Here is a 27,030-nt window from a genome sequence, read left to right as displayed (position 1 = left end):
AGCACTTAAGGCTGCACCCTAGTGTTTGACAGCGGAATTACAACCAGCCTGCTTCCCAATGTGATTGACTCTGAGGGCGTGCAGAGTTAGACGCCTTGTTGCTGCATAATCACAACCAGTAAGGAATTTTAAATATCGGCAATTTTTTTTTTCCGGTGCTTTATTTTACAAATACATCTGGCAGAATTTCTTCGCTGTGCTCTGCAAAAAGACAACAGGAATTGTCCGTTTTTCTCTCACACACATGTCCCGTATTCACTCAAAATCACATCTACTGTCCTGCAACAGAGCAATGACCAGGTGGTCACCAGAGTAATGGCTGATAGACCCTATTCAGAGCAGCACCATGACAGGTATGGAAGCGAGGCTGCAGAGGATAGACATCATGTTTTCAATAGCATCCACTGGAGTTGTCTGGAGTTTGTCTACTGATTTTTAGAAATCAATCCAACAACAATCCAAACAATCCAAAAACATTAAATAACAGTATAACCGACTGACTATCTCTCACAGCCTTTCATTCCCGTTAAAAATCAAAGACTGCACTTCTGTGAATACGGTCTATTGTGTAACGTCAAAGAAATGCAACAAGGCAAAATCATTTGATAATTTTCCCCAACATTTTATCTGACTTATAATACACTATGATACATTTTTACACAGTAAGTGTAATTAAAAAATACAAATAAAACCATGCAAACTTATTGACCATAAATATGTAAAATACAGAAAAGGAATAGACTACTAATGTGCTGTTGTTTTTCCAAAAATAAAACAAATCTCATTCTTGATAATAGGAAAAGTTAGTTTGAAAGCTAGTTTGATGTTACTGAAGTTATAGTACTACGGTATATTTATTTTGCAAAACTAGAAATAATAGCTGTGGGAAAACAACACACATAAATGTAATAGAAAAATGATGTCATGGATGGATCATCCATTCAGTATATAGTACAATTCATTCATCCATATAATAATAACAAGCCATTAAAAATGATCAGTGACTTAAAACAACCTGTTTTATGCAATATCATCCTTTTCCATAATACCGTTCTTTCATCTAGCACCTTTGGATATAAAAGTAAAACTTTCATTTGGATGAATATCAATGCCATCAAGCAGTAGTAACAGTAGCAGTAGTATACAAGACTGGACTCAAGTCTCAGCAAAAGATTCAGACTTCAAACAATTATTAAAGCAGTGACAACAGAAGTGCTTTCTGAAATTCAAGTACACTTTTGGACTGTCAAAATCCAGAGGAGAGGTAGAGAGCAACCACTCCAAGTCACTGTGTGTCTTTGCGTGCCCAAGCAAATAAACAAGAGGCACTTGCAAACATGAAGTGATTTGAACAGGGTGGGTCCACTGTTGGGAAATCAAACCTCTGAACTGTTGTTGCTGTCGATGACTTGCGTCATCATGGGCTCTGTGCTGTTGGAGCTTTTGGGGGGCTCCGTGACGTTCTTCTCTCGCCTAGATCGCACCACCAGAATGACGAGAACGACAAGGAGGATGGTGAAGAGGAGACCTACCATTATTCCTATGATCAAGACAAGCTGGTCGTCACTAGAGTCCCTGTGATTCAGTTCTCTGGGAACGACACCCTCCGCTTGGGATTCCTTGTGAAGGTTGGATTGTTTTTGAGTGCTGCGGTCCAGCGTTATATGCAAGATGTTTGTGCCACGATTATTTTCTGCACCAATATCCTGAGCCAAATTTGGAACGCTGCTGGCTGACCTTTTGGAAATTGAATGTCTGTGTGTCACAGAATTATAGTCAAGGCTCCTTTTCCCAATGCCCCGGTTTGCGTTGTCTCTGGACCGGACGGTGTAGATGGTGTGAATGTACCACTCCCTGCCTGCCGACACCTGGGAGGAGTGTTACGGTGTTAACATCATAACATTATCGCAACATTAACCCTCAATCGGGTCATGGGGTCTGTGCGACACCAATCGACTTTTACTTCTATCTATACTTTTACTTCTATCTATATCCATCTATACACACAAAAAAAACTGGGCTTGATTCGGTTGTTCTGAAGGTATGTAAAAAGAATGTTTACACTTCTGGTCTTCGGGGTCAATATGACCCCACATTGAAATGAATGGGAAATGTGAAAAAAAAAAAAACCTAGCACTAGAGCATAAATGCAATGTATCATAAAAAATAATATTTCATATGCAAGCTAATGGTGTAGTTGAGGAATTGTGTGGTATATGGATACAAAAAAACACAGCATTAATGAATAGATGAGAAGTAAATTAAAAAAATTATACAATTACTCAATCAATTGTTGGGGTCGTATAGACCCAGAAGTGTAAACAGGCAACGAAGACCATTTGAAGGTTAATCTGACTGCTGTTGTGTGCATCTTACCTGAAACAAAGCAGTGGAATCCATCCTAAAGCCATCAGAGCCGGGTTGCCTTACCAGCACCAGAGCTTGCGGATCGTCTACAGCGAGGAAAGCATTGAAACTAATGCTACCAAATGTTCTCGCCTGAGTCTCTGGCTGAGCTTTGTCCTATAAAGCAGAACAAATTCAAACTTATATGTTATACTGTCAAATGGTCTTGAAATCAACGCAAATCATCATCATCAACATCATCAATCATCATCAACATTTCCAATTTTCATTTAGTTTAAGCTAAAGTACTAAAATTACTAAAACTGAAAATAACTAAACTAATACTGAAATAAAAATACTATACATAATAAAAACAACAAAACAACCAAACTTGAACAATTTAAACCTGAAAAAATAATGGAATTAAAATATAACCTAATTCATGACGTCATTATGTTTAAATGTATTCATGTATTCTATGTCTGTTTTAAATATGATTTATTGTAACTACAATTAGCTGTTTGTATGTATTTCTTTTGTATGTCTTTCTGTTTGTAGGTTTTTTTTGTTGTTGTTTTTCTCAAAAACCTACTAAAAAGAAAAAAAAATATATGAATGAATATTTTTTTAATAATAGTCTTTAAAGGTCAATATTAAAAAATTCAAACTCTTTATGCAAAGTTTGTGTCTATACTTACAATGATCTTGAATCGGTACAAAAGAGATGGTGAATCAGCTAAGCAGCCGTACTCAAAGTTGTCAGGGCTGTACTTTGGGATGTATCCATCCGCCCCTGTGCAAAGGAACACCTTCTCGATGTTACAGATGAACGAGTCTCCAAGATTCTGAACAGGATCTACCATTACACGGCCGTAGATGACATCTCCTAGAGAAATGCAACAACCCTGAATTAGTGAGAGGTGTTATACTTCAGTTCTCATAATCTTTACTTTGGTCACAGGATCAAATCACAAATATGAATAAAATGTTGTTTTTAGCATTTTACCCTCTGAGAAAGCAGTATCACTCTCCTGACCAAAGCCCATGGAGCCGTCCGACAACCAGAGAGTCCTCTTTGAAAGTAGAAGCATCTGTGTGTTAAGACTGAACTCTGCTGGCACTGGATCGCTCACCTAAAGGAAATAACATGCACATTACTTTTAACTAAACTTCATATTACACACAATTATAGTATCATTATATATTATATAATTAGAATTTTACTAGATTTTGAAAATGTTGATTGGTGTACGATGCAAAAATTACTGTAAGTCCAAAAAGACAATTTATTGAACACAAGTTGCAAACATGACTTAAGTTTCACTTATGAATGAATGAATGGAGGCATTTACATAGCACTTTTACTGTGTATTGCTGTACACCCAAAGCACTTTACAATCATAACAGGGGTCTCCCCTCAACCACCACCAGTGTGCAGCATCCACTTGGATGAAAAACGACAGCAGCCACAGTACAAAGGTGCCAGTGCGCTCACCACACACCAGCTTATAGGTGAATAGCAGAGAAAGCCAATCGGGATAGGGATTCTTCGGACTTGGTCTTGATGGGAGTGTTGCCAGATTGGGCGGTTTTGAATTTGATAGTGCAAGTAAAATTTGGTTTGGGCGGGTGGACAACAAACAATAATTAATCAGTTTTGACGGTGCTAAGTTCTGCTTTTCAGAATTGATTGTTTTGCAGGCTTTGCAAAGATGTACAGTATGCATGATATGGTCTTTAAGGGCCCATTGATGAGTGCTTGTGATTCAGTACTGACCTGTTGGAAGCGTATGTCCAGATCAAAGGTAATTGGTTCTCTGGGATGGCACACAGGACGGAAGCTATACTCGACACTGGGAGGAGCCGTGCAGGGAACCAGTTTCACTGTGTAAGTGCCAGAGTAATCCCTCACCTGGAGGAAAGTATTTCAACACTTTTCAGGAAAGACAGTTAAGAAACCAAAAATGACAAATAAAATCATGAACATTATGGGCCCTATCATACACACGGCGCAATGCAGCACCAGGTTTTTTTGCTACTTTCAGCCTGACACAGTTATCATTTTCACGTACCGCGCCACCACGGAGTTTAAATAGCAAATGCATTTGCGCCCATTTGTGTGCCCACATGGGCAAGCTGGTCTGAAAAAGAGGTTTGTTCAGGCTCATTGATGGCACATTGCTATTTTGAGGCAACTGAAATAGACTGCTTTTTTATTTATTTAAAGTGTGCGTTAACAATGTGCCCCAATTGTCACGGCACGCACACAAAAGGGTGATAGTCCAAGTGCAATTTATTGGGTAATCCGTAAATCATAAATCCAGGATGACAAAATACAAGTGAAAAAGACCTCTAGTGGCTATCCAGGGGACATCACCCAGACAGAGTGACAACTGACAACTATAGGCTGGTGCAACAACGTGCATGCACTCTGCTTATCACACACACAGGGATACGCAACACCACACAAACTAGCCAAATATTAAAAATAAAAGGATTACAATGTAAAAGATTATTATTGTGTATATAAAGATATGGTGGAATCCGGCTTGTCCCGTAGTAGATGGTTTGTTTGCGCACTTGAACCTCGCACGAGCACATCTGTTTGCACTCTTGAGACACATTAGGTCTTTTCACTATCAAATTCCGTCATGTAAATAGCGAATCTGCCATGGCGCGAGCGCAACTGGCATTTAAAGGGAATGGGAGATGAGACTCTAATTATTGCACGTAAAGCCCCAAAAAAACGCGGCCATTACTCAATAAGAGAATAGAGAAAACCCTTTTAGAACATGCGCATGGGACACCGACCATTTTTTTCCGTCGTTAAACAAGCAAAAGTGGATTCGGACACGCCCTAAGTGAACTTGCGCCGTGCCTTTAGACCATGCTTAGATTGTTGGTATAGGGCCCATAGTATCAAAAGCAGATTTTGCTTTGAATGCAAAAAATCAGACACCCTAACACTTACAGCAAAATCAGAGATGAAGGTCCATTGCTGAATTGGCTGGTTGTATGTTGGCTCACTTCTCACCAAGCTAAGGTTAAAGCTCAGGCCAGGGTGGTCCGCACACATGACCATGGAAGTCATAAGGGAGGCTGTGTTAACAGAAATGCTATTATTTTGATTGAACAAGATCACATGACACTGCCTCATCATTACAAGTTTCAATGAATTGACCCATTAAATGAACAAATTTCACAAGAAAGGTATTTTAATTCATCCCCAAATCAATTATATATATATTCATTTATAATAATTTGAAAATACTCAAACATTACTATTGGCATCAACTGTTATTTTACAAAGGTACTTTACAATTATTTTAATTGAATTACAGTTATAAGAATAGAGCTATAAGAAGAGCTGGTTCCAAAAATAAGCTTAATTTTCTGTATTCAAAATATAATTTTTTTGACTTATGACTAGGATTCATTTTCACAGTTCTATCCAGTTGTATAATTGCTTTCATGAAGTTGTGAGCCAAAAAAAACAAACAAATGAAAAACATTTATTAGAACCAGATGAAATCATTTACAGGTACCTTTTGTATTTAATATGCTTAATTTATAACACACCTGAATGTGCTGTAACAAAGAGCCCCCGAAAACGTGCTTCTGTACGGAAGTTGACCACCAAGCGACCTTGTTCGTTAATGCGCATGCTTGTAGGATAGAGTGCCCCTAAAAAATTAATTTCACATAATGAAAAAATCCATTTAAACTACTGTTCAAAACATTCTTTTTAAGTGACAATAATGACTTGTCCATTGTTACAAAGATATTGTATTTCAAAGAAATTTTTTCTTTTCTTCTATTCATCAAAAGAACAACAAAAAAACACACATATGTTTTCAACTTACATAAATATTTCTTGAGCATCAAATCAGTATAGAATGAATTCTGAAGGATCATGTGACACTGAAGACTGGAGTACTGATGCTAACAATTCAGCTTTGATATCACAGGAATAAATGACATTTTAATAGAAAATGGTGCTGTCTTGCCTTGTAATTCAGCCTCTGGTGGACTTCCAATGCCATCTCTCCACAAGATGGCAGTATCATAAACAAAAGTGAGGCGCAGCTCCGACTGCAGGTCAAAGTGCTGCCAACCACCAGCGCCAACGGGTGAATGGAACACGTATGACACATGCAGGGGCACACGCAGGGTGACATAAGACTGCACCAGGTTCAGCACCTACACAGGGCAGAAAAGACAATACTAAGTAACTACCCAGATAACAGATTTTGGAACCTACCCAGAATGAACATACTAACGTTCTCTGTTACTTAGTCAGGAACGCAGTCTGTACTGTACGGAAATAGAACGTTTCCTTTGGGTTTAGAGAAGATAAAAAATAAGTTAGAGGATAAAAAAAATAACTTTTAGTAAAAGATCCATAAAGGTTCTGTACAGGTTGTCACAAAAAGATTTTTTTTTTTTGGTTACAAAACAAAACGACATTATAAGGTCGTTCTGTGTTTGCTGGGAACAATCTCAAATCATTTAGCACATGAGAATTAGACTTCTAACCTCATGATTATTTGGTTGCCAAATAAAAATCTTAACTTTGTTAAGAAAAGCAAAAGGCTTTTGAGTGACTGTATGTACATATTTTCCACCAGCAGATGATGCTGTTGCTCTTGCTTTACATTAACCACTGCTTTACCTCATAGACTTGTTTACCCTGAAAATAAATTATAAATATATATAAAAAAAATAAACTCTTAAAATTGCATTAACAAAAAATGTATCCTAAAAGATTTGCAGTAAACTCAAGCACTGTAGCATAGTCCACTAACTGCTAACTCAGAAAGTGTTTTGGATAACTTCACAGATCGACTTCACTGAACTTGAACGTGGCCTGTACACCCGTCTATCCCTGTTTGATTACACTAGTCCACTTTAATTAACTACAGAGTAAACCAACAGAGCCTGTGTCCATGGTGAAGATGAATGGCATGTAAACAGTTGCCTTCCAAGCTTGTTTTAAGGTCTACCTTTTCCAAGCTGGCTGTTAAAAGGAAAGAACAGAAAAAAGAGACTTTTTTATGACCTAAATGTCTGGTTTGACTCATTGTTGGCGAAAGACAAAGTGGGCTGCTTTTACTTGAGGTACATAAAGCAAATGTCTTTGCCAAAATAAGCTAAAACAGATAGCCACAGCATAATGGTTTGATGTGATTGGCATAGACTGGAAATCCATATCAAGAGCAGGAGTCTAAGCCTTGAAGCAAATTAAATACATTCCTGAATTGACACTGAAACAAAACAAAACAGAGATAGAAACATGTTAGCCACTTTTAAGGGCACTAAATACATTCTTACACTACCGTTCAAAAGAAAGGCTGTTTTTCTAATCAAAGGCTGCCGTTATTGGATAAAACTTGCAGTAAAAACAGTAATATTGTAAAATATGACTAGAATTAGTATTTTATGTAATTTATTCTTGTGATGCAAAAACTGAATTTTCAGCATCATTTTTCAAGTCTTCAGGGTTACTTGATCCTTCAGAAATCATTCAAGAAACATTTCTTACTGTTATCAATATTAAACCATGATATTTTTTTCAGATTTCTTTGATGAATAGAAAGTTTAAAATAAGAGATTTTTTTGAAAGAAATCTTTTTTTTTACTGTCAATTTGATCAATTTAATGCATCCTTGCTAAATAAAATAATTTCTTAGGAAAAAACACTTTTGAACGGTATAGTGTATAGCCTGTTGCTAAAGGCATGATGAAATGCAATTAAATAGTTTTCTTCTCTTTCCTCACCTGTCCATCAGTCCCGATGTTCCCTCCACAATCATTGAGCAGTTCAGACATGTCATAGTAGCTGACAAACTCCCACAAGCATGCCTCCAGATGCAGGTTTCGGTAGAATCGTAGGGTATTTTGTCCCCTGAGGGCCGTGCTATACTGGTAGGGCGCAGTCCCGCCAATGGCATCTGGATTGCGAGTGGCGTCGGAGATGAAACCGTAGCGTGTCCGCACCTCTGTGAAGTCCAGCAGGTTTGAGCAGCGATGGTTTCCAACACGCGTGCCGTCTGGACTCAGGGTCAGTTCAAAGTTGGAGAGCGGCCGAGTGGAGACAACAGGTAACATACCTAACAAGGGAATGAAGTAGATCATATGGATGTATCTGTTATTATTGTTACCTAAAACTCAAACTTTTTCGTCATTGGAATAAAGCATGCACGCATAAATAAATATGTACTGACCATCAATATGGGGCATGGTAACAGTCAGTTTAATGAGGTTTGGATGGTCTGGATCTTCTGCTCCAGTGTAGCGCAGTCTGGCAGAGAAAGGTTCAGCTCCAACTGTGCCAACAACCCGAGGCTGGCACATACCTGATGCCAAAAGGAAGAAAAAATAAACAGCAGCAGATTAAAGGGGCGTGAAAAACTTTTTGCAACCCATTTTACTATATATTTCTGAGTGAAATAGGATATTCAATGAGAAAATTTGTAAGACGAATTTGTAATCACTCTGGTTATCTCTATGTATATTTTAAGCAAAATGCTACAACTCTGTAATAACTCACCATCTTCCTGGCTGATGGAAACTATGGGGCTGGTGAGCTCCAGGCCTTCATCCCCATTTGAGTTGACAGCCCGGGCTGCACACTGCACACGTGAGCCTGCCTGGAAATACACTGAATCTAATGTGATTGTTTTGGAGGAGGTGAAAAAGGTGTCAAAATCCACCTCCTTCATGGGGCTGGTCACACCGTCAGGTCCTGTAGGGGCACTGACCAGCCAGCGGTACCGGGTCAGGGTGTTATTGATGTGCTCCGAAACACAGATGGAGCCCGTCCGGTCAAAGTCAGGATACTTGGAGTTGCACGACTATAATAAATATAGAGTTAAATGAACATACACATATCTGTACATATAGATCAGTTCATAGTTTCCCTATATAGAGAACCTACCGTGACACAGAGTACGGGATATCCTGCGATTGGCTGAGTATCTCTCGTCCTGCTTATATCATCGTACTGCAACAGAGAAACCACAACTGGCACAGAGGGGAAGGTCACGTCGGCCATACTGTTCGCCTCCTCAATGTAGATGATGGCTTTGGTGACCTGAAAGTTTTAGAGGAGAAGCTATGTGTACAACACTGTGTGTGTCTAATAGAGAGCAAGATTATATACTCTGTTTCCATATTCCAGGGTAAGCATGTTTTGGAGTACCTGAATTTCTGCTACCATGTTCTCATCAGGTTTGAGGTGGACCGTGAAGGCCTCTCTCATCTCTCGCACACCATCATACAGGATTTCCACCTCTAAAATATGCTCTGTCTCTCCCTCTTTAAACTCCACATCTGCAGTTGGGAAATTGTCATATTATTAACAATTGTCTTATTAACAATACAAACACAGCTGCTGCCATTTTGTGACTATTGTATTGTTCTTTTGGATTAGGAGATACAAACAGGTATGATTTTAAAACAGTTTAAGCAGAAATCAATATATCTTATCCTCATAATTATTTATGTGGCGAATTGCTGTGTAAATAAGTGGTATGACTGTATATACCGTATATCTTAAATGTCCGTCTAGTTTGAACTTGGCGCGCTGCAACGGCACTCTCCGCGAAGCTTTGCGTTTAAAGACCTAATAATATATTTCAACTCAGATCAATATTTTGAGTCTATTTATTTACTTATGTGGCAAGTAGCCGTGTAATAAGTGGGATAATGTTAATCCAATCAGTTGTTCTCAGAGTATCCGCCTTCAGGCCTCTGCTTCGCGTTCATCACCCTGTCGGGGGTTATTCTGAGAGAACAACTATCATCATCCCGTCTTATTTAAAAGAAAATAACTCTTGTTTTCATAGTAGTATTTGTTTTAAATCAGAATAAATTAGGTAAACATAACAGATGCAACTATTAATCTTTTTTTTTTTTTAATCAGCATACATTATGTAAATATAACATACAACAATTATCAATTATGAATGAATTTTTTTTTTATTATTATTCCATTTTGGATTTTGGGGTAAAACATGTTCTTGTGAAATTCCCCGGTTAACTGTCTTACAAAACTGTGCTATGATGTTGTGTTTAAACCCACCTTCAGAGATGGGATGGTAATCTTCTCCAGAGAAAGCTGAGCCATCCTTTGTGTGGACCCGAACCACTGACACTTTGGACGTGTCTCCTGTCCTATGGACCGGGATCCTCACCACTGAGATTTGCCCTGACTCACTGGGTTCACTGACACTGAACTTGGTTGCTCCAAACCTGATAATGGCCTCTGGGGAAGGAGGATTGAGGGAACATTAAGATGTATGTCAGCACCGCGTTATCACTTCAGTCAAATATCGAGCAATCAGCTTAACCAGACTGATGATTAAAGATTTAAAGAGAAGGGAGAGTTCACCCAAAAATCAAAATTTTGTCATCATTAACTTATCCTCAATTTATTCTAAACGTATATGAATTTCTTTATTCTGCTGTAACACAAAATAAGATGTTTTGAAGAATTTCGGTAGCCAAAAATTTGATGGACCCCATTGTATATTTTTCCTATACTTTGTAAATCAATGGGGCCCATCAACTGTTTAGTTACCCACATTCTTGAAAATATCTTCTTTTGCGTTCAGCAGAAACAAATAATTCATACAGGTTTGGAACAACTTTAGGGTGAGGAAATGATGACAGAATTTAAATTTTTGGGTGAAGTATCCCTCTAAGCAATCTATTTGCAAGTGAACTTATACATGTTGACAAAATCATACATTTATCTTTAAATTAATCTAGCAGATAAGTGCATTTAAATGCAAAATTCTTTGCTCTTTTATCCTGTTTGAAATATGTATTGTGAAATAATGCATGCTATTGTACTAACGACTAGGGTTTTCCTCTTTCCACATCTCCTATACATCTTTAAAAATCTACATTTCTAAATTTCTGAATAAAAAAAAAAAAACCTCACAGGCTTACAGTACATTTTCTGCTCTTAGGCCAATAAAGTACTGTGTAGGACAGAGATTACAGCAATTGCAAGTGAACATACAGTAAGTGGGTACGGAAATGTGGAAAAGCAAGAGATGAAAGTCTTACTGTCAGCATCATCCTTTATCTTTATGAGTGTCTCATTCTGAGCCCCTATGGAGGCCCCAAACGGAGACTCACTCTTGGGACTTCCAAGCACCAATCTCAGCTCCTCATCTTCCTCATGTTCAGTGCCATCCACGAGGATGAGGACACAAGGCTTCTCCACCTCACCTACACAAGTAATCATTTCAAGAGAGAGTTGTTGTTAAGTATGCATAAAATATGTCAGCACATCAAGATTTTCTTTCAGAGTCATGTTTATAGCTTAAACACACTTAATACTACCTGGTAAAAAGACAATGGTGGAGACGTCCGTGTTTGGCCTTTCATTAAAATCCATCATGACTTGGGCTGTGCCTTGACGGCTGTAGCATCGCACACTTGACTTGTAGCTCAGATCTCCGCTCCGATACACAATAACCGAAATCTGTCCATCATTCTCATTACACGTGTATGTAGGATCTCGAAATTGCACCTTGGGCACTAAAAAACACAAGTCTCATGTTTAAACCCAAATCCTGTTTATAATAATAGTTTTGGTCTCGTTTTTGCATACTTTATTTTGCCTTTTTAAGGTTTAGTATAAGACCGCTCACAATCTGAGATGGAGTCGTTGATGTAGATAGTGGCTTTTGATGGTTCTCCCAATATGCCGTTCATGGGCATACGGAGAACCAGCTCAAACTTCTCTGGCCCCTCTAGCACCGGCTGTCCCAGGTCATCCAGGATCGTAACCTTGAACGCCTGCATGTTGACGCCCGGGGAAAAGTCCAGGTTCTTACTAATCCCAACATAGTCCACACCAGCTGTGTTAAAGGTTTGAAGAAAGTTAGTGGGTCAATGGAGAAACAAATTAAGAAAGTTCAATGACAAAAGAACAATTTCCTCTCAGATGTACACAATAAATGCCTCCCTCATTGTAACAGGACTGCAGTAATGGCCAAAACCTTTGTCCCGAATAAAGCAAAATAAATAAAGTACTGATATTAGACTCATGTGTGGTTAGCAGTGTTGGGTGTAATTAATACATAATCTATTAACTGTTATTAAAGGTCTTGGATTCGAGCCCCGGCTGAGCCAGGGATCCTTTCTGTGAGAAATTTGCACATTTTCCCAGTGTCAGCATGGGTTTCCTCCAGGTTTCCCCCAAAGTCCAAAGACATGCAGGTTTGTATATGTGAATTGTTTGTATATTTAAATTAACAGGTTTGTATATGTGACATATATGCCAAATTGTTGTAGGAGTGTGTGTGAGTGTGAATGTGTCTCGGTGCTCGGTTATGTCAGAAAGGGCATCCGGTGGAAAACCTGCGCCAAATCAAATGCGTGTCTGTGTCAAGCGGACCCTGCAAATGAGCGGGAATAACACTAGGAAGATGGAAGGAGTATTTCTAGACCATGGTAGATAGAGGTGCTGAAGACGTTGTCAGTAAGAGTGAGTAGGGCTCTAGTCTTCTGACGGTGTCTATTTTTGTGCGTGTTGTAAAACCTGTGAGGCTTGTAACAGCATATTATTGTCTCATGGTGTGGATTTCTCGAAATACAAGCTCGACAATGTATTATATTAACCAAGCATGTTGACAGTAATAAATAAATGCATCTGCACAAAGACCTGCCATATGGACGGGTTTGTCTAATACATACCTTCGGCTGAAACAGGGTCAGTCTTTCGAGACCGCACTGTCACTGTTCCGGTTTTTGAAATATCACTTCCTGTTCTCCAAACCCGGACTTCGACATAACCATCACTTTCATCTACGTGGTACTCCATTTCTCCGAAGTAAAATACTGGTGCTGTTAGAAAATAAAAAGAGATGTTTAATGGAAGGAACAATCTAGAAATAAGCATGATCACCACACGAGTAATGTCATAACATAAAATAAAATATTTAGAATAACTGATATTGTTCATTTTATGAAAGTCAACAGGGTCCAAAACAACACTTAGACCGCTATGAATTTAATTATACGGACAAATAAAACCAAATATAGTTTGTGTTCCGTAAAAGAAAGAAAGTCCTATAGGTTTGTATTGAGGGTAAGTAAATGATGACAGATTTTTTTTTTTTTTTTGGGTCGATAACTATCCCTTTAAGAATGAGGAACTGTCTGAGGCAGCTTTGACAAAAGGTACGAGGATGTGGAGACAGACGGGCTAGCGTGGACCTGTCTGTCTGCAATTAACACTTTACCCATCTTAGAATTCAGTGCCAAATCCTTGTTCATAGCTCACAAACACCCTTTCTGCTGGTGAAAGGTCTATGTCACACTCAGCTTCCAAATGTGTTTTCTTGGAAGACACAGTGTCATGTACTGAATCTGATTGAGGGTAAGACATTGAGGGTGTTGAAGGAGTTTAAGCTGCTATACGTCCACGGTAGGAAGCACATCTAAGCCCAAGGAAAATAAACATGTGTGATGAGACTCTTTTCCTCGTTGTGTGGCATGGGTGACTCACAGGCGACGTGATAAAAAGAAAACCCAGCAGGTTCATTTTTACCCCTAAACCATCACTGAATAGTTGACTCATTATGATGGAATGCATTGAGGAGGTCATGCAGGGTGTTTGGAGATGGGTTTATTCCATTAAAAAAACATAAAATAGAACCACTTTAGCATTTGAGCTTTTGTTAGGGCCCAGCATGATATTACCGGTCATAGAGTTATTCAAGCTCCAACTGTTACATTATGAGGGAATACTGTCAGGGACAAAGTCAAATTTTGAGTTCACGGAAAAATTAAATTCTGACAAATATTCCATGCCACATTATGCCAAGTTTCACATCTGAATGCATGTCTTTTGATTGACTACTAAGTGATGTGTTCGAACGTTTAGTTGAGAATGTTTAATTTGTGAATGAACAGAGCAGCATGTACATTTCTTTCAGAATGAAGAAAATCACACAGTTTTGGAATAACACATGAAGGCAAGTTAATGTGACATAATGTGACCTTAATAATTAATAAATACTCATGATCATGAGACACTAAGGACTAATGGCTACTGAAAATTCAGCTACCATCACCGAAATAACTTACATTTTAAAATATATTCAAATAGAAAACAGCTACTTTGAATTCTAATAATATTTCACATTATTACTGTATTTCCTCTATTTTCGATCAAATAAATGCATCCTCGGTAAGCATAAGAGCCTTTTCATAAACATAAAAAAAATTTCTATCTTAGTTTAAGTGGTGCTTTTCTATTCCAAACTTGCCGTCGCACTACAGCTGATTACAATTGCTTAAGTATGAGCAATAGTAATAGTTTTGCATTTCATATTTCCTTTTTAATGTGCTGAAACTACTAAATGAACAACTTGCATTAATGACCAAACGCTAAACTTAGACTAAGAAAAAAGTTGACGTGCTTCACCTGCAATAAAACGCCCATAACAATTGTGTGAAGTTGCGTAAAAGCTCACAGGGGCCTAATATGTCTTTAGGCACTGCCTAGAGTTTTGTGTCCAACGGCGAAAATTGTTCATGATGTGAAAATCCCATTATAAAATGTAGAGATCAGAAAAAAACAGAGAGGCAGTTATCTCGAGCTTTATCTAGGTCTTGGAGACACATTAAATATAATTGCATGATGTGCCTTGGCACTCCCAGAGCCTGTCCCTGCAGAGACATAAAGTACTGTGGGCGATCAGAAGGTGATATAAAATGAGTGCTTTGGTTTTTCTTTTGTGTGGGTGCGTTTTGGTGTGTGTCTCACTGCTCCCACAATCAGATAAGGTTCATTTGTAAAAGGTACAAACAGTGAGCTTCAAAGCACCACAGTCCATTAACTGAAAGGCAAGCCATTGGCTCCTACACGACCCAAACCCAAACTCAGGCGCTTCACGGGGTGGATCAAGTTACCCATGTGGCAGTCTGCCATGGTGCTAGTAGGCTAAATTTGGACAACTGAGGGTTTTCTTTAAAGGTTCTGCAGTTAGGTACACTAATGCATTATCTTTCCAAAACTTGAATGATCTGGCCTGTAGCCTATAGTGCAATCTGACAATTACTCTTCACTGGCATTTTACTTCACTGCACATTTGACTGCTCAAAAACTGCTCTTTAAAGTAACTCCAGCCAGCAACCTTTTCACAAGAACAGAACCAGAAGACATTTATGCACAGCTCCTTCTTACCTCATTTCAACTCTCTGTAATTAAACTTCCTGGTGGAAAAGCCAAAAAAAGGAGGGAAATGCAATCATTTCAAAGACTTTGAAGACTTCTAAAATATTGTTTAGTGTGGCCAATGATAGCATTTTTATTTATTTATTACTAAATTTTAAAACTGTAATAAAATTTATACACACACATGTATATATATAAGAATTGGTGTTAGCCTGTGGAGAGGGGCAGAATGTACCATGATGGGAGTCACACATCTACACACAGACACGTTTGTGCGGTGCTTGAACTTTCCTTAGCATTCCCACAGAGCAACAGCATTTATAAAAAGCAAAGACCTCTGGGTGGAAGAAAATGGCTTTTAAGAGAGAACACATTGTACACCTTTCCACAGGAGCTCTTAAATGAGTCTGAATTGATTTAAGGTAATTTTCTTGAAAAAAAAAAAAAAAAAAAGCACCAGCACAGGTAATTTTTGTGCAATAAAGCAGATCACATTTACATCAACCGCAAAAAAAAAAAAAAAAGCAAAAGCCATTTATGTTAACATCGCTTAACTGTTTAAAAAATGACCTGCATCTAATGTGAAAGATTTCAGTCACAAAAGTTCTATATGCTCAAAAACTGACCAGAAACTGATGATTATGTAATGAATATGATTATTTAAATAACCAGGAATAAACAAAAAGTTTCACAACAGGACATCATCTCTTCCAGGCTGACCCAGAATCGGTAGACTGAATCTTAATCATAGGCTCCAGACAGACAGCCGTCTACACTCATTTTGCTCCCTCCGGATACTCTCTCCAAGGGGATCATGATCATAGCTTTATTAGCCCCACACACATTCACTGCCTGACATCAAGCAGTATATTAGTGAGCCCGATCCTTAGGTACAAGTATCCTCTTGTTTTACAATTACAACAACTCATACGCAGTTCTTTCTCTACTCTTAAAAGGGTGATTTTTGCCATTTCCAGCGGCAGTTACTGCAGCGTGCGAGAACACGTCCCCAACACACTCATTATCAACAAACAGGTTTTCTACATGTGATGCTGCCAGCTGATTTCTGTTACCAATATAATAACAGAAGGCTTGTGAGGACCAAATTCAAGAACAGTAAAATCTGAAAAGGTCTGTATAAAGGCCTGTTCATACCAAGAACAATAACTAAGATATCATACCTATATTAGCGTCCACACAATACACCAGCGGACGATATCGTTCTGTTTACTCTAAATGCTCGAGCTTGTTACAACAAGATGGATTTTGATTGGCTGTCTTTGTTTTTATCATTCTAAAACTGGATAAAATCGTTCTGAAAGTGATTTCAACAAAATTGTTTCCCTGTGCCGTTCTCCTAATAGATGTGGTGTAAACTCTGCTATTCTTTAATATTGAGAACGATTTTTAGAACCATATCTTTATCGTTATCGTCCTTGGTGTGGACGGGCCTTACGGTTCAGAGGTAAAGGTAGAAAAATAAAAATACCCCTTTCTCATTATAAGCTAAAAGAACAGAAATCAATAGAAAGTGAAAGTCCCAACCTTGAGAGTAAAACAAACGTGTGTGAGAAACTCGGTACAGACAGAATAGAGTAGTAGTACTAGAGGTAAAGCCTGTAAGAGAGGTCTGTCATCCATCCATCTATCCATCCATCCACTATTTTTTTTTTATAAATAAAAAACTAGTAAAGAAAAAAAAGTCCAGTGTAAGCAGACTATTTTTACCCGGTGTTGCTGCTGTCTGTGCGTGCTTTGAGTACTCTAAGTAGGTGGCACTCAATAAGCTGACACAGTGCTGTCTTTTCTAAAAACAGTCGATCAGGTTTCAGGTGTATGCATCATTTGCAAAGGCGAATGAGCACTGCTGTCAGACAGTAGCTCAGGGCGATGTTTTCTTTCTTTCTTTTTTTTTCTTGCTGAAATTCTTGACATCAGCCAAGAATCTTGACTGGAAAACAAAATAACAATGCAGATACAAACAAAGCCAGTTTTTACTAGGCAGTGTCCTCCACCCTGTATTTATACTTGACAAATCACCCGTAAGAAACAGGATCAACCTGCAAACTGTTATGCGTAAGAGACTTCCAATTGTCATTTATAACACAGTCTCATCCCAAAAATCTATCTATCTATCTATCTATCTATCTATCTATCTATCTATCTATCTATCTATCTATCTATCTATCTATCTATCTATCTATCTATCTATCTATCTATCTATCTATCTATCTACATTTACATTTGGAATGGCTTGGTGAATGGCTTGGTGACATTCTGGACAGAGTTACAGATTGAAAAATATTCTCTGAAGTCGACCCTCATAAAAATCCTGACAGAGATATCAACATGGCACCACAGTTGTGCTGACGCCTCCAGAGCTGTGACCCTGGAGTCTCAAACACGGCGTTTCAACACACAGCGGTTTAAATTACATCACAACGACTGTTCGAACTGTTGGGAATTTCAGGCATGTAACCTCTGTCCTCTAAAAATGAGGACACTTTTAAACACCACAAAATGTTGCCATAAATAGTAATAAAATCAGTCTTATCCACAAATCAATTGCCCAGAGATAGGTGAGGTTTGACAAAGGCAGGCTGTCTATCGTCTGATTTCCTTGCTGTTTTGTATACCATGGCATTTTTTTTAATGAAAGATTTGCTTGTATAAACCAAATTACTTCAAATAGTGTTATACATCAAACACAAACTGAATAAATTTCATTTGCTGAAGTCTTATTTTCTGGCATGTGTGTGTGTGTAAATGCAAATAGATTTCAGACCTCCCACAAACTTGAGGGCTCTTTATTTCCCAATAGAATCCGAGTTTCATGTAGGTAGAAATTAAAAATCAGCGTTTTTTTGTTTTTTTAAAAAAAAAAAAATCTTTTACTTCCCTGTCTGAGCAGGATAAGCATCGGTCTCAGGAGATAGCCGGGCAGCTGTGAGGGGAGGGGAGGCCCGGAGGTGTTGCTGAACAAAGAGGCACCGTGTGGAGATATGATAGAGAACAGCACCTGTAACTACGCCTGGAGATGAGCGATAAGGTGTTTCTGGGACACAGACGCACATGACTGAACACTGCTTTCTACTTCATATTGGATAGCCTTGTTTTTGGTGCACATTTAGGGCCAGATTTAATAACAACTTTTGCCAGCACCAACCCTCTTTTGGTGTCAGAAAACTACTGTCAGGATTTACTAACGACAGGCATTGAAAAATGAGTGCTGAAAATGTGTGGACAGTGTTATTTTTGCAGCTGACCTTATTGCATATGCATTTGTAGGAGTCTCCCTTTAAGATGTAAAATTTATGAAAGGAGAGAATGGAATTGAATCGGTAATGCTTCCGTTTACAGTCCAGTTACCCATGTAAATACTATGTACTTATTTTAGTTACTACAATTACTGGGTAATAACTAGTACTAACCCTGAACCTACCCCTAAACCCTGTTCTATGTACTTACCTAATATTAGCAGTAGTTTCTAGTTAAGTACACTGTAAGCACTGTACTGTAAAAGGAATCATGCAAAGTGATTTACTAAGGTTTGCGCTAGACAATATACTGGTATTTGCGGCATTATTTAAAGACAAAAAAAAAAAAACATGTCTTAAAACAGATGCTAATATGCGCTGCTCTTGGTTGATTGCGTTGGTCATTATGGAAATGATCCGGCTGTGTTTGTGTTATTTGCCTGTCGTCAGTAGATCGTGCACATAACTTTCCTCTCCAATCGATGCTTTTTTTGGAATTGCACGCTCACACTTATTTGCCCTGTTTAGTAAATCGGTCCCATAGTGTTATTTTAAATCAAATTGAATTTAAAGGATAAAATATACATGCCAGGATTTGTTATACATGTTTTTTGATAAGATTGATATCTTTATCAATAAAAACTTTAAATTTCTAAATGGATAGTCAGTGGCGGTTCTACTTTGAATTACACCCAGGGCGAGACCCCCTTCGAGCCCCAAAAAAAAAAAAAAAAAATTGCATATTATAGGCTACTGTAAAAACACATAATTAAAGTTGATTTTAGTTGATCATTATGACAATTATTAGATAATATAGTGACCAAAATGATCACATACACAGAATCTTGTTCAAAAAGCCTAAAACACAGTGAAATCAATTCACCAAGTTAATAACATTAAAGATTTGTTTTTAAGGAGTGTCTTTTATCTTACCTACTAAACTTAAAAAAAGGTTAACAAAAAGGTTTTATAAAAAGATCAACCTCATATTTCAGCATTTAAATCATCTCTATAAAAAAATGAGTCAATAACATTCCTGACATTTATAATGCACCGTATAGCTTTTCTTTTAAGAGTAAAATTCGTACCGATTTTCCCATGGCTGTCGTTTCAATAGAACCATGCACTCATTACCCTGCGCTCTCCTGACGTTTTAGTAGCTGATGTATTTCCACCACAGAAAAACGCTTGCTGTAGCTCTGCTGAAAGATTTATTTACGGAGAAGAGAAAAAACACCCAAGTGTTTGGGTGCACGTCCATACTCTAAAGTTTATGAGCGCGCTTCCAGTGAGCGCATAATGAGCGCGCTTCCCGTGCGCCTATTTGAAACATAGAGGATTTGAAATAACAACCTCGAGCGCGCAAAAGACGCAATACGTGAACTAATCAGGAGATCCCCTTGACATCGCTTCTGCTCACGGCACCTTCTCAGCAAGCAGGGCGCCATTGCCAATAATTGAATCGAAATGATAAAAAATAGAAAAACTTCGCGGCACAGAGGATTTTTTTTTAACTGCTCGTGCCGCCCCCCATGTGACGTGAAAAAATGCCGCCCCGGGCGACTGCCCGGTTCGCCCGTGCCTAGAACCGCTACTGTGGATAGTTTATCTAAAAAATGAAATTATACCGTTTTCTATTCACTTTCGTTGATCACCCAAAGTCAGTGCTTCATACATAGCTAAAAGTCGAATAACTCAATGATAATTGCATTAAATATAGAACAAATACATACACGTGTTGAGCAACATGAAGATGAGTAAATGATAACAGAATTTTCATTTTATTATGAATTAAACTATATTAAATACAAATAATTTATAATTAAATAAATATTTAATTAATTTTTTCAAGTACAGCTTCCCTCTGAAAAGTTCAGGCAGGTTGCTCTTTGAAGCACCAAAAAGAAAGAAAGAATGAAATCCTCTCTCTAAAATCTCTCAACAGACAAAATAATCCATTCTGCCCACTTTAAGGTGAGGCTGCACCCTTCTATGCTTTCATACTTCAGGAATTATGACTGGAAAATCGTTTCAAGGTTTGCTGTGGTGTTCAATAAATCCTATGAATTTAGATTAAACATTCAGTGTGATCTTGCCTTCAGATTTCTGCGCTAGATCGCTACGGGACTGTGTTAAAACAAAGCCTCTGACAGCTTCCCAAACTGCTGCCTCATATGGAAGCAGCTGTCAAGAAAATTTTCGACATTTCTGAGCCTACAAATGCCCCAAAGATTTAAAAGAAAAGTTTTTTTTTTTATAAGATGCCCTGCCTAAAAATTCAGAGCACTCATACATATTTTAAGATTATTTGAGAATTATCCAGTCTTTGTGTGCATTGCAAAACACTGCTGGTTACGTGAAATCCCACTCAAAAGGTCCTGGAACTGTCAAAAGCTCTTGAGATTATATTTATGCAGAGCTTAATCGCACAGCATAATTTTTTTTAATGCCTCTGATAATCAACCTCAAACTACGCACTCTCGGTGAAACAATATTACGAAACTAGATTCTCACCATCATCTGCATCAGGCAGGATGGTCACTCTGGTGGTGGGGAACTCCTGACCCAGACGGCCCCCCATGGGCATGCTTAGAGTGACATTAAAGCTTTCCTCTGCTTCGTAGAGGGAGTCATCGATGACGACCACACGGCAGTGCCTCTCTGTCTCGCCCTTATCAAAGCGCAGCACGCTGTGGTGTTCCTCGGGTCGGGAAATGTAGTCAGAGTAGGAAAGCACTGTGGTGGGAACCGTGCCTTTGGCTGTACCTGCATGAAAGAGAATTAAGGGAAGATTACAGTCAAATTTAATCTCACAGGTTTAGTCAGGGACAAAGTTTGATTTGGTTAGTAAAGAATGGAAATACCTTTAAGTTTAAGTTTCAATCATAATTCACCTTGTTGTGTGAAGCAAACCACCATGAGCTCTTGACTGACATCTCCAGATCTTCGCACAGGAATCAGAAGTTCTCCGATGTCTTCCTCAATGGAGTATGTAGCCAAAGGGATGAACACTGTGCACTCTGGGGCAAAAAGAATGCATTTAGTATTAATGCACATAAAAAAAAACACTTTATTGACAAAGAAAGAAAAGAATTACAGAAATCCTCATTGTTTGAGGAGCTTCATCAAGGCTTGTAATGGATGTCTTCAAACTAACACCAACATTTCTAACCTTTTAAAAATGCATGTGTAACTTAAGTTTACTGTATTTTTAATGTGGGATTGATCTCTCACAACTGCGGTCAAAAGGTTCAGATTTTCATAATAATTTAACAAACACAAGATTCATGACAAGTAATTGTAGTGGGAGAGATACACATAACAACTCTTATAAGAAGAATGGAATGGAAATGGAAAAAATAACAGAATAGGAGTGGCATCGAAGAAAACCCAGAAGATAGCATGTTAAAACTATGGTGTGTTAAGCTCAATCATGGGTTAAAAACCTTTGGCAACTTCACAATCACTATTTCAATTAAATAAAAACCCTTTAAATCCGTATAAGACTTGACTTTCAGTGTGTATTGAGACAATATATGGCTGAGCAGCTCTCTAAGGACACCAACTATGGGTTCTTTCTTTCAGAAAACGACATTTAAAACTTGATTATATGCTTTGTTCAAATCTGAAGCTTTCTTTGCACTTAGAGGCAGAAGATAATTAAATGAGATTTAACCTTTCAGACTGTGGCATTAAGTTGCTTTTATGTCCTTCTGCAAGGGATTAACATTGGCTTATCATCACTGTAATTTATAAATGTCAAATGAGTGTTATGTAGCCTACCCTGCTCCATCAATCTCTCCATTCCAGCTCAACTTGACTATGCAATGTTAACTTCTCAATTAAACACTGATCTAAAAATCGAAAAGATCGGAATCTTGATCTTTGATGAATGTGACTTAAAAATTCTATATACTGTATACATTTGTGTAATACATTTGTAATGAGTGATGCAATTCCTCATTTTGCATGCATTGCATATAACTTTTTCTGCAGCAGTTTATTTCTACTACAAAACAAAAGATATTGCCATCTACAGGGAAAAGCGTGATACCAATTTTTTGGAAACTCCTCCGACGAGACGTCTCCATTCCTGAACGAAAGGGAACGAGGGTACCATACGTAACCAAGATGTTTCTTGTTTTTTACTGGCATGTCTCTTAGCTTTTGAGGACTTGCATATCCTTGAGCCTACATTCCGTAAAATACTTAAATACATTAAAATCAGATTCTCTAAGACTTACTCCTACCATCAAACTATGTAGTATGATACAATCTCCACAACAACCATATGTCAAAAGAAAACATAATATTATGGTTATTTTGTAAGAGTAATAGCAGTAAAGAGCACAAGATATTTTAGGGACATCAGGTGCGAAATTCGCCATCTTAAGAATAGCAGTGTAAGTGTAAGATCTACGGAGAATGCTCATTTAGTCAGATAAGAGAACAAAGGGACTTGTTCCTGCTAAATCAGCCGTAAATCCTGCCATCAGAGGCTTGGCTGCTCTGTTTTGAAGAGGAGGAACCAGGATGTTATTCAGATGTTCTGGAGATATTATGCTATGATCACAATGCACAGAAGGGTGACTGCTGTGATATCTGCCCCCACAGACACTCCATAATTTTTCTCTTACTCGCTTGGTTGGATTGTTTGTCTTATACACAAATTATAATATTGCCTTCAAGTAACACCCACTCAGCAAATTAAATCTAAAATATAATATTTCTCATTTCATTCATTCAATGTACTATTAAAGTTTCATAAACTGACCCTGTTTACTGTCTTAATAAACATTTATGAGTGTTTCATTGTTGTGGGTGATTCCACCCCCCAAAATAAAGTGTCTTCGTAGCCTTTCCTTTTTCTTAAGTTAACATTATTTCCCTTTTTTCTCCAATCCCTCTTTTTTCACCAATTTTTCAACCCATCCCCTCAGACCACTTCAAAAAAATCCAATTAATTTGGTCTTTACTGCTACCTTAAACCATTCTTTTTTTCTTTTTTTTTTCTTTTTTTTTGTGAGCTCACCATCTCCGGGGTCAATGATTTCCACCGTTGCTGCCTCTGGGAACTCCAGTGCTCCCATGACAGGCTCTGACAGGACAATCTGGAAGGTCTCGGACTGCTCGTACAGGCTGTCCGACAAGATGCGCACCTTCCAAGTAGCAGTCGTCTGACCTGGGTTAAACTGGACTTGTTTCTGGGCTTTTCCTCGAAAATCTTTGTCCTTTTCAGCCGTACCATCTTTGGTGCCGATACCTTAAGAATGTAAGAGTAAATCAACTTTAAATCAAACATATAAAGCATTTGGTATTTTATAACATTAGTAAATCAAATGGTAGATTAAGCACTAGATTTAAGGTAAACATGCAGAGTTTGAAAATGTTAAATAGTATGTAATATAATTATATTAATTATTTTATTTACAAATTTATTTAAATGTATTATTTGATTCCTGCAAAAAATGTATGTCTTTCCAAGACTATGTACAATAATTTGTTATATTATTATTATTATTCTAATTTTGCTGAAATATTCTTTCTGGGACTATACAAACAAACAAATAAATACAATAATTAATACAGTCTTTTCCAGTGGTTTGGGGTACTAAGAACATAATGTTTTACAAATGTACTTTTGACAAAAATGTTGTTAGTGTCATTTTGACAGACTGCTGCAAGGGATAGGCAAAATCCCCTGTTTATATCACATCTTCTGTGTTTTTTTTTAAATCACAGCAGAGCTTTGTTAACAGCCCAATGTAGAGAAAATGCAGCATGTGTGACGCAACCATTCGGTAATAAAAAGCTTCAAAGAGAGCGGTGTGTCGTTCTTTGAAAACAGAATAAGATTAAGACTCAGAAGGCTCTCCATCAACATCCTTCAGAAGATCAGATACTCATAGTCCCTCTGGTGGATTTCTGTCCACTTGGGCTGAAAAGTGTTTTACAACGCCAGGAGCCTCACAGCAGGTGTGTCAGGTGGGCATTGTCAGCGAGTGAGCAAGGAGAACACTAACTTTTAAACACAGAAATTTCAAAAGTCACCAACAAAATAAGATATTAATATAACCCACAAATTAAAAAAAGAAAGATGAAGAATTTCTGGGGAAAAACGCCAGGGGAAAGGCCAGACTAGAAGGGTTACGATGAACGCATAATAATGAGCTTTGGCAAAGGAGGAGAAATTGAGCTGCAGAAAGAAGAAAGACTACTTTGAAGCAAACTTAGAAAGAAGCGCTTTGATATTAAGGTACATCACATAAAAAAGAGGGGTCCTGTCATGTCCTGCCTGCGCATGTGCCACATAAAATGCAATTATTCATAGAACATCAGCCCTTGAAGAGAAACTGAGGGAGGGAGTGAAAAATCTAAATAATAATTGAATAAAAATCATCATTTCAAAGACTTCCCCATCTCTTCGTTTCAGTACAGGAAGGTCTGTGATGCAGGCCCAGCGAGTGGCAGACGAACAGCAGGTCAGCAGCCCGTCTCACCGAGAGGCCCTGGACCGGAACCGAGGTGAGTTGTGGAATGGTGGTCAAGCTCAGCATGTGGATGAAATATTCATCTGTGTGATGAGAACTTGTGGAGGTCTGTCAGTGTGATCCAGCAAGTCCCACGCAGAGGTCTAACCCTTGTTTTTACAGTCTTTTCCCTGCCAGTTTTGGTTTGGCCAGAGGTGAACACTCCATTTCTGTCAGCTGATGGAGTTTGGGTTCCTTGTTGCCGCCACTTCTGACCTCGAAAGTTGGTGACTCTTAATGTCCAGCAGTATTAATAATTTGACTGCACTGACACTGACGGTTGGGATGAGAACTGAACTGAGCTGGAAGATGACATCACTGTTGTCTGCAGAGTTGCTTTATGGCGGAGTTGAACTTGAAATGACCTTTACACAGTTATTGAACATAACTGAATCAACACTGAACTGACCAGCTGAACAATGACACTTGTTTTCTTTTTAGAGCTGCTTTATAGCAGAATTGAATTATGTTTGCATCACAGATCATTATTTACTCCTTTATCATTGTAAAACTGATTTGAAACAATCTGTATTGAGACCTTGACCCATGTCCTTGGTGTTGCTAGCGCCATGCTCTACCAGTTGGGCTACAGGAACAGATTTAGATTAAAATCTGATAAACCCAGAATAATTCCAGAATCTGATATTTTCTATTAAGGAGTGACATTTGCTTTTTGGAACCGACTTTCAGTTTTTTCATTAATAAAAGCGATTTCTCCAAAGCATGTAAAAAAAAACATTTTGCCCAAATAATTCAACCAATTCAAAACTAGATCCTAAACTATTCTAGTAGACTCGGAATAAATCCCGGGGGAAATATAATAATATGAGACATTTTTGCTGTCATGCTTCTATGGTATTTTGGTTCATTTCTTTCCCTGATTCCAACACAAGCTCAATCTTTCACAAAAATCATGACATTTTTTATGACATATATGTTAGATACATATATCTGATATTGTTCAAAGGTTTGGGTAAATTTTTTAATTATTTTGAAAGCAGTTACTTAAGTTCACCAAGGCTGCATTTATTATAGCAAAAAATATCTATATATACTTTAAAGGGGTGATGAATTGAGAAATCAGAAATTTCAGAACTGAAAACGTCCTTGGTAGTCCAATAAAAGCTTTGATTGACACCAGGCTCAGCAAACGACTTGTTTTTCAAAGTGGGGAACTATGACGTCAAAGAGGATGAAACACCACCCCTGCAGAAGTAGATCAATGCCTACTTCAACACGGCCGGTTTAGCCCCGCCCACCGATTCACGCATTACACGCATAGCTAAATAACATAGGCCTACCTCGTGATGACAAACCGGATCGAGAGTGAAACTCATTATAATATGCAAAACTGTCATTCACTCACAGCAGTGGGCGTTTATTTCCAAGTCTTCAATGCGAGACGCTCATAAAAACCGAGCGTTTTTGAACTGGGCTCAAATCTAGGCTAGAAAATAGCCCATTACTTATTCATTTTCTGGCTTATTCATTCTTATTCATTCATAAGTTTTTTTAATGTAAAAAAACAAGCAAATGTCATAAGTTGACCTCAGACAGCAATATACAATTTTAAAAGGCAGTTCATGGCCCCTTTAAAATATTCCTAATTTAAAATAACTATTTTACAATTGAATATATTTTTAAACAATTTATTCCTGTAATGGCAAAGCTGAATTTTCAGAATCATTACTCCAGT

At 38.0% G+C, this 27,030-nt stretch overlaps 1 protein-coding gene across 1 annotated transcript in view; it reads right to left on the bottom strand.

Moving 5' to 3' along the window:
- Nucleotides 1-601: 601 nt before the first annotated feature.
- frem2b (FRAS1 related extracellular matrix 2b) overlaps nt 602-27,030 on the bottom strand; it is a 64,448-nt gene continuing 38,019 nt past the window's right edge. The window contains exons 4-24 of the mRNA XM_039670974.2: nt 23,837-24,067; nt 21,699-21,824; nt 21,319-21,570; nt 13,060-13,209; nt 12,012-12,221; nt 11,701-11,898; nt 11,422-11,586; nt 10,430-10,612; nt 9,548-9,678; nt 9,284-9,439; nt 8,897-9,200; nt 8,571-8,702; nt 8,125-8,456; nt 6,354-6,546; nt 5,926-6,030; nt 5,318-5,445; nt 4,124-4,258; nt 3,353-3,479; nt 3,045-3,232; nt 2,377-2,523; nt 602-1,868 (exon numbers count right to left, since the gene is read on the bottom strand). Of these exons, the coding sequence (XP_039526908.2) occupies nt 1,377-1,868; nt 2,377-2,523; nt 3,045-3,232; nt 3,353-3,479; nt 4,124-4,258; nt 5,318-5,445; nt 5,926-6,030; nt 6,354-6,546; nt 8,125-8,456; nt 8,571-8,702; nt 8,897-9,200; nt 9,284-9,439; nt 9,548-9,678; nt 10,430-10,612; nt 11,422-11,586; nt 11,701-11,898; nt 12,012-12,221; nt 13,060-13,209; nt 21,319-21,570; nt 21,699-21,824; nt 23,837-24,067 (4,085 nt within the window). The 3' untranslated portion in view covers nt 602-1,376. The remainder of the gene's footprint in view (nt 1,869-2,376; nt 2,524-3,044; nt 3,233-3,352; nt 3,480-4,123; nt 4,259-5,317; nt 5,446-5,925; nt 6,031-6,353; nt 6,547-8,124; nt 8,457-8,570; nt 8,703-8,896; nt 9,201-9,283; nt 9,440-9,547; nt 9,679-10,429; nt 10,613-11,421; nt 11,587-11,700; nt 11,899-12,011; nt 12,222-13,059; nt 13,210-21,318; nt 21,571-21,698; nt 21,825-23,836; nt 24,068-27,030) is intronic.

Source organism: Pimephales promelas, chromosome 16 (genome assembly GCF_988280905.1).
Source record: "Pimephales promelas chromosome 16, fPimPro1.hap1.1, whole genome shotgun sequence".
In the NCBI taxonomy this organism is placed as follows: domain Eukaryota; kingdom Metazoa; phylum Chordata; class Actinopteri; order Cypriniformes; family Leuciscidae; genus Pimephales; species Pimephales promelas.
Note: the sequence above shows the minus strand (reverse complement) of the source record. Positions and strands in the feature narration are given on the sequence as shown.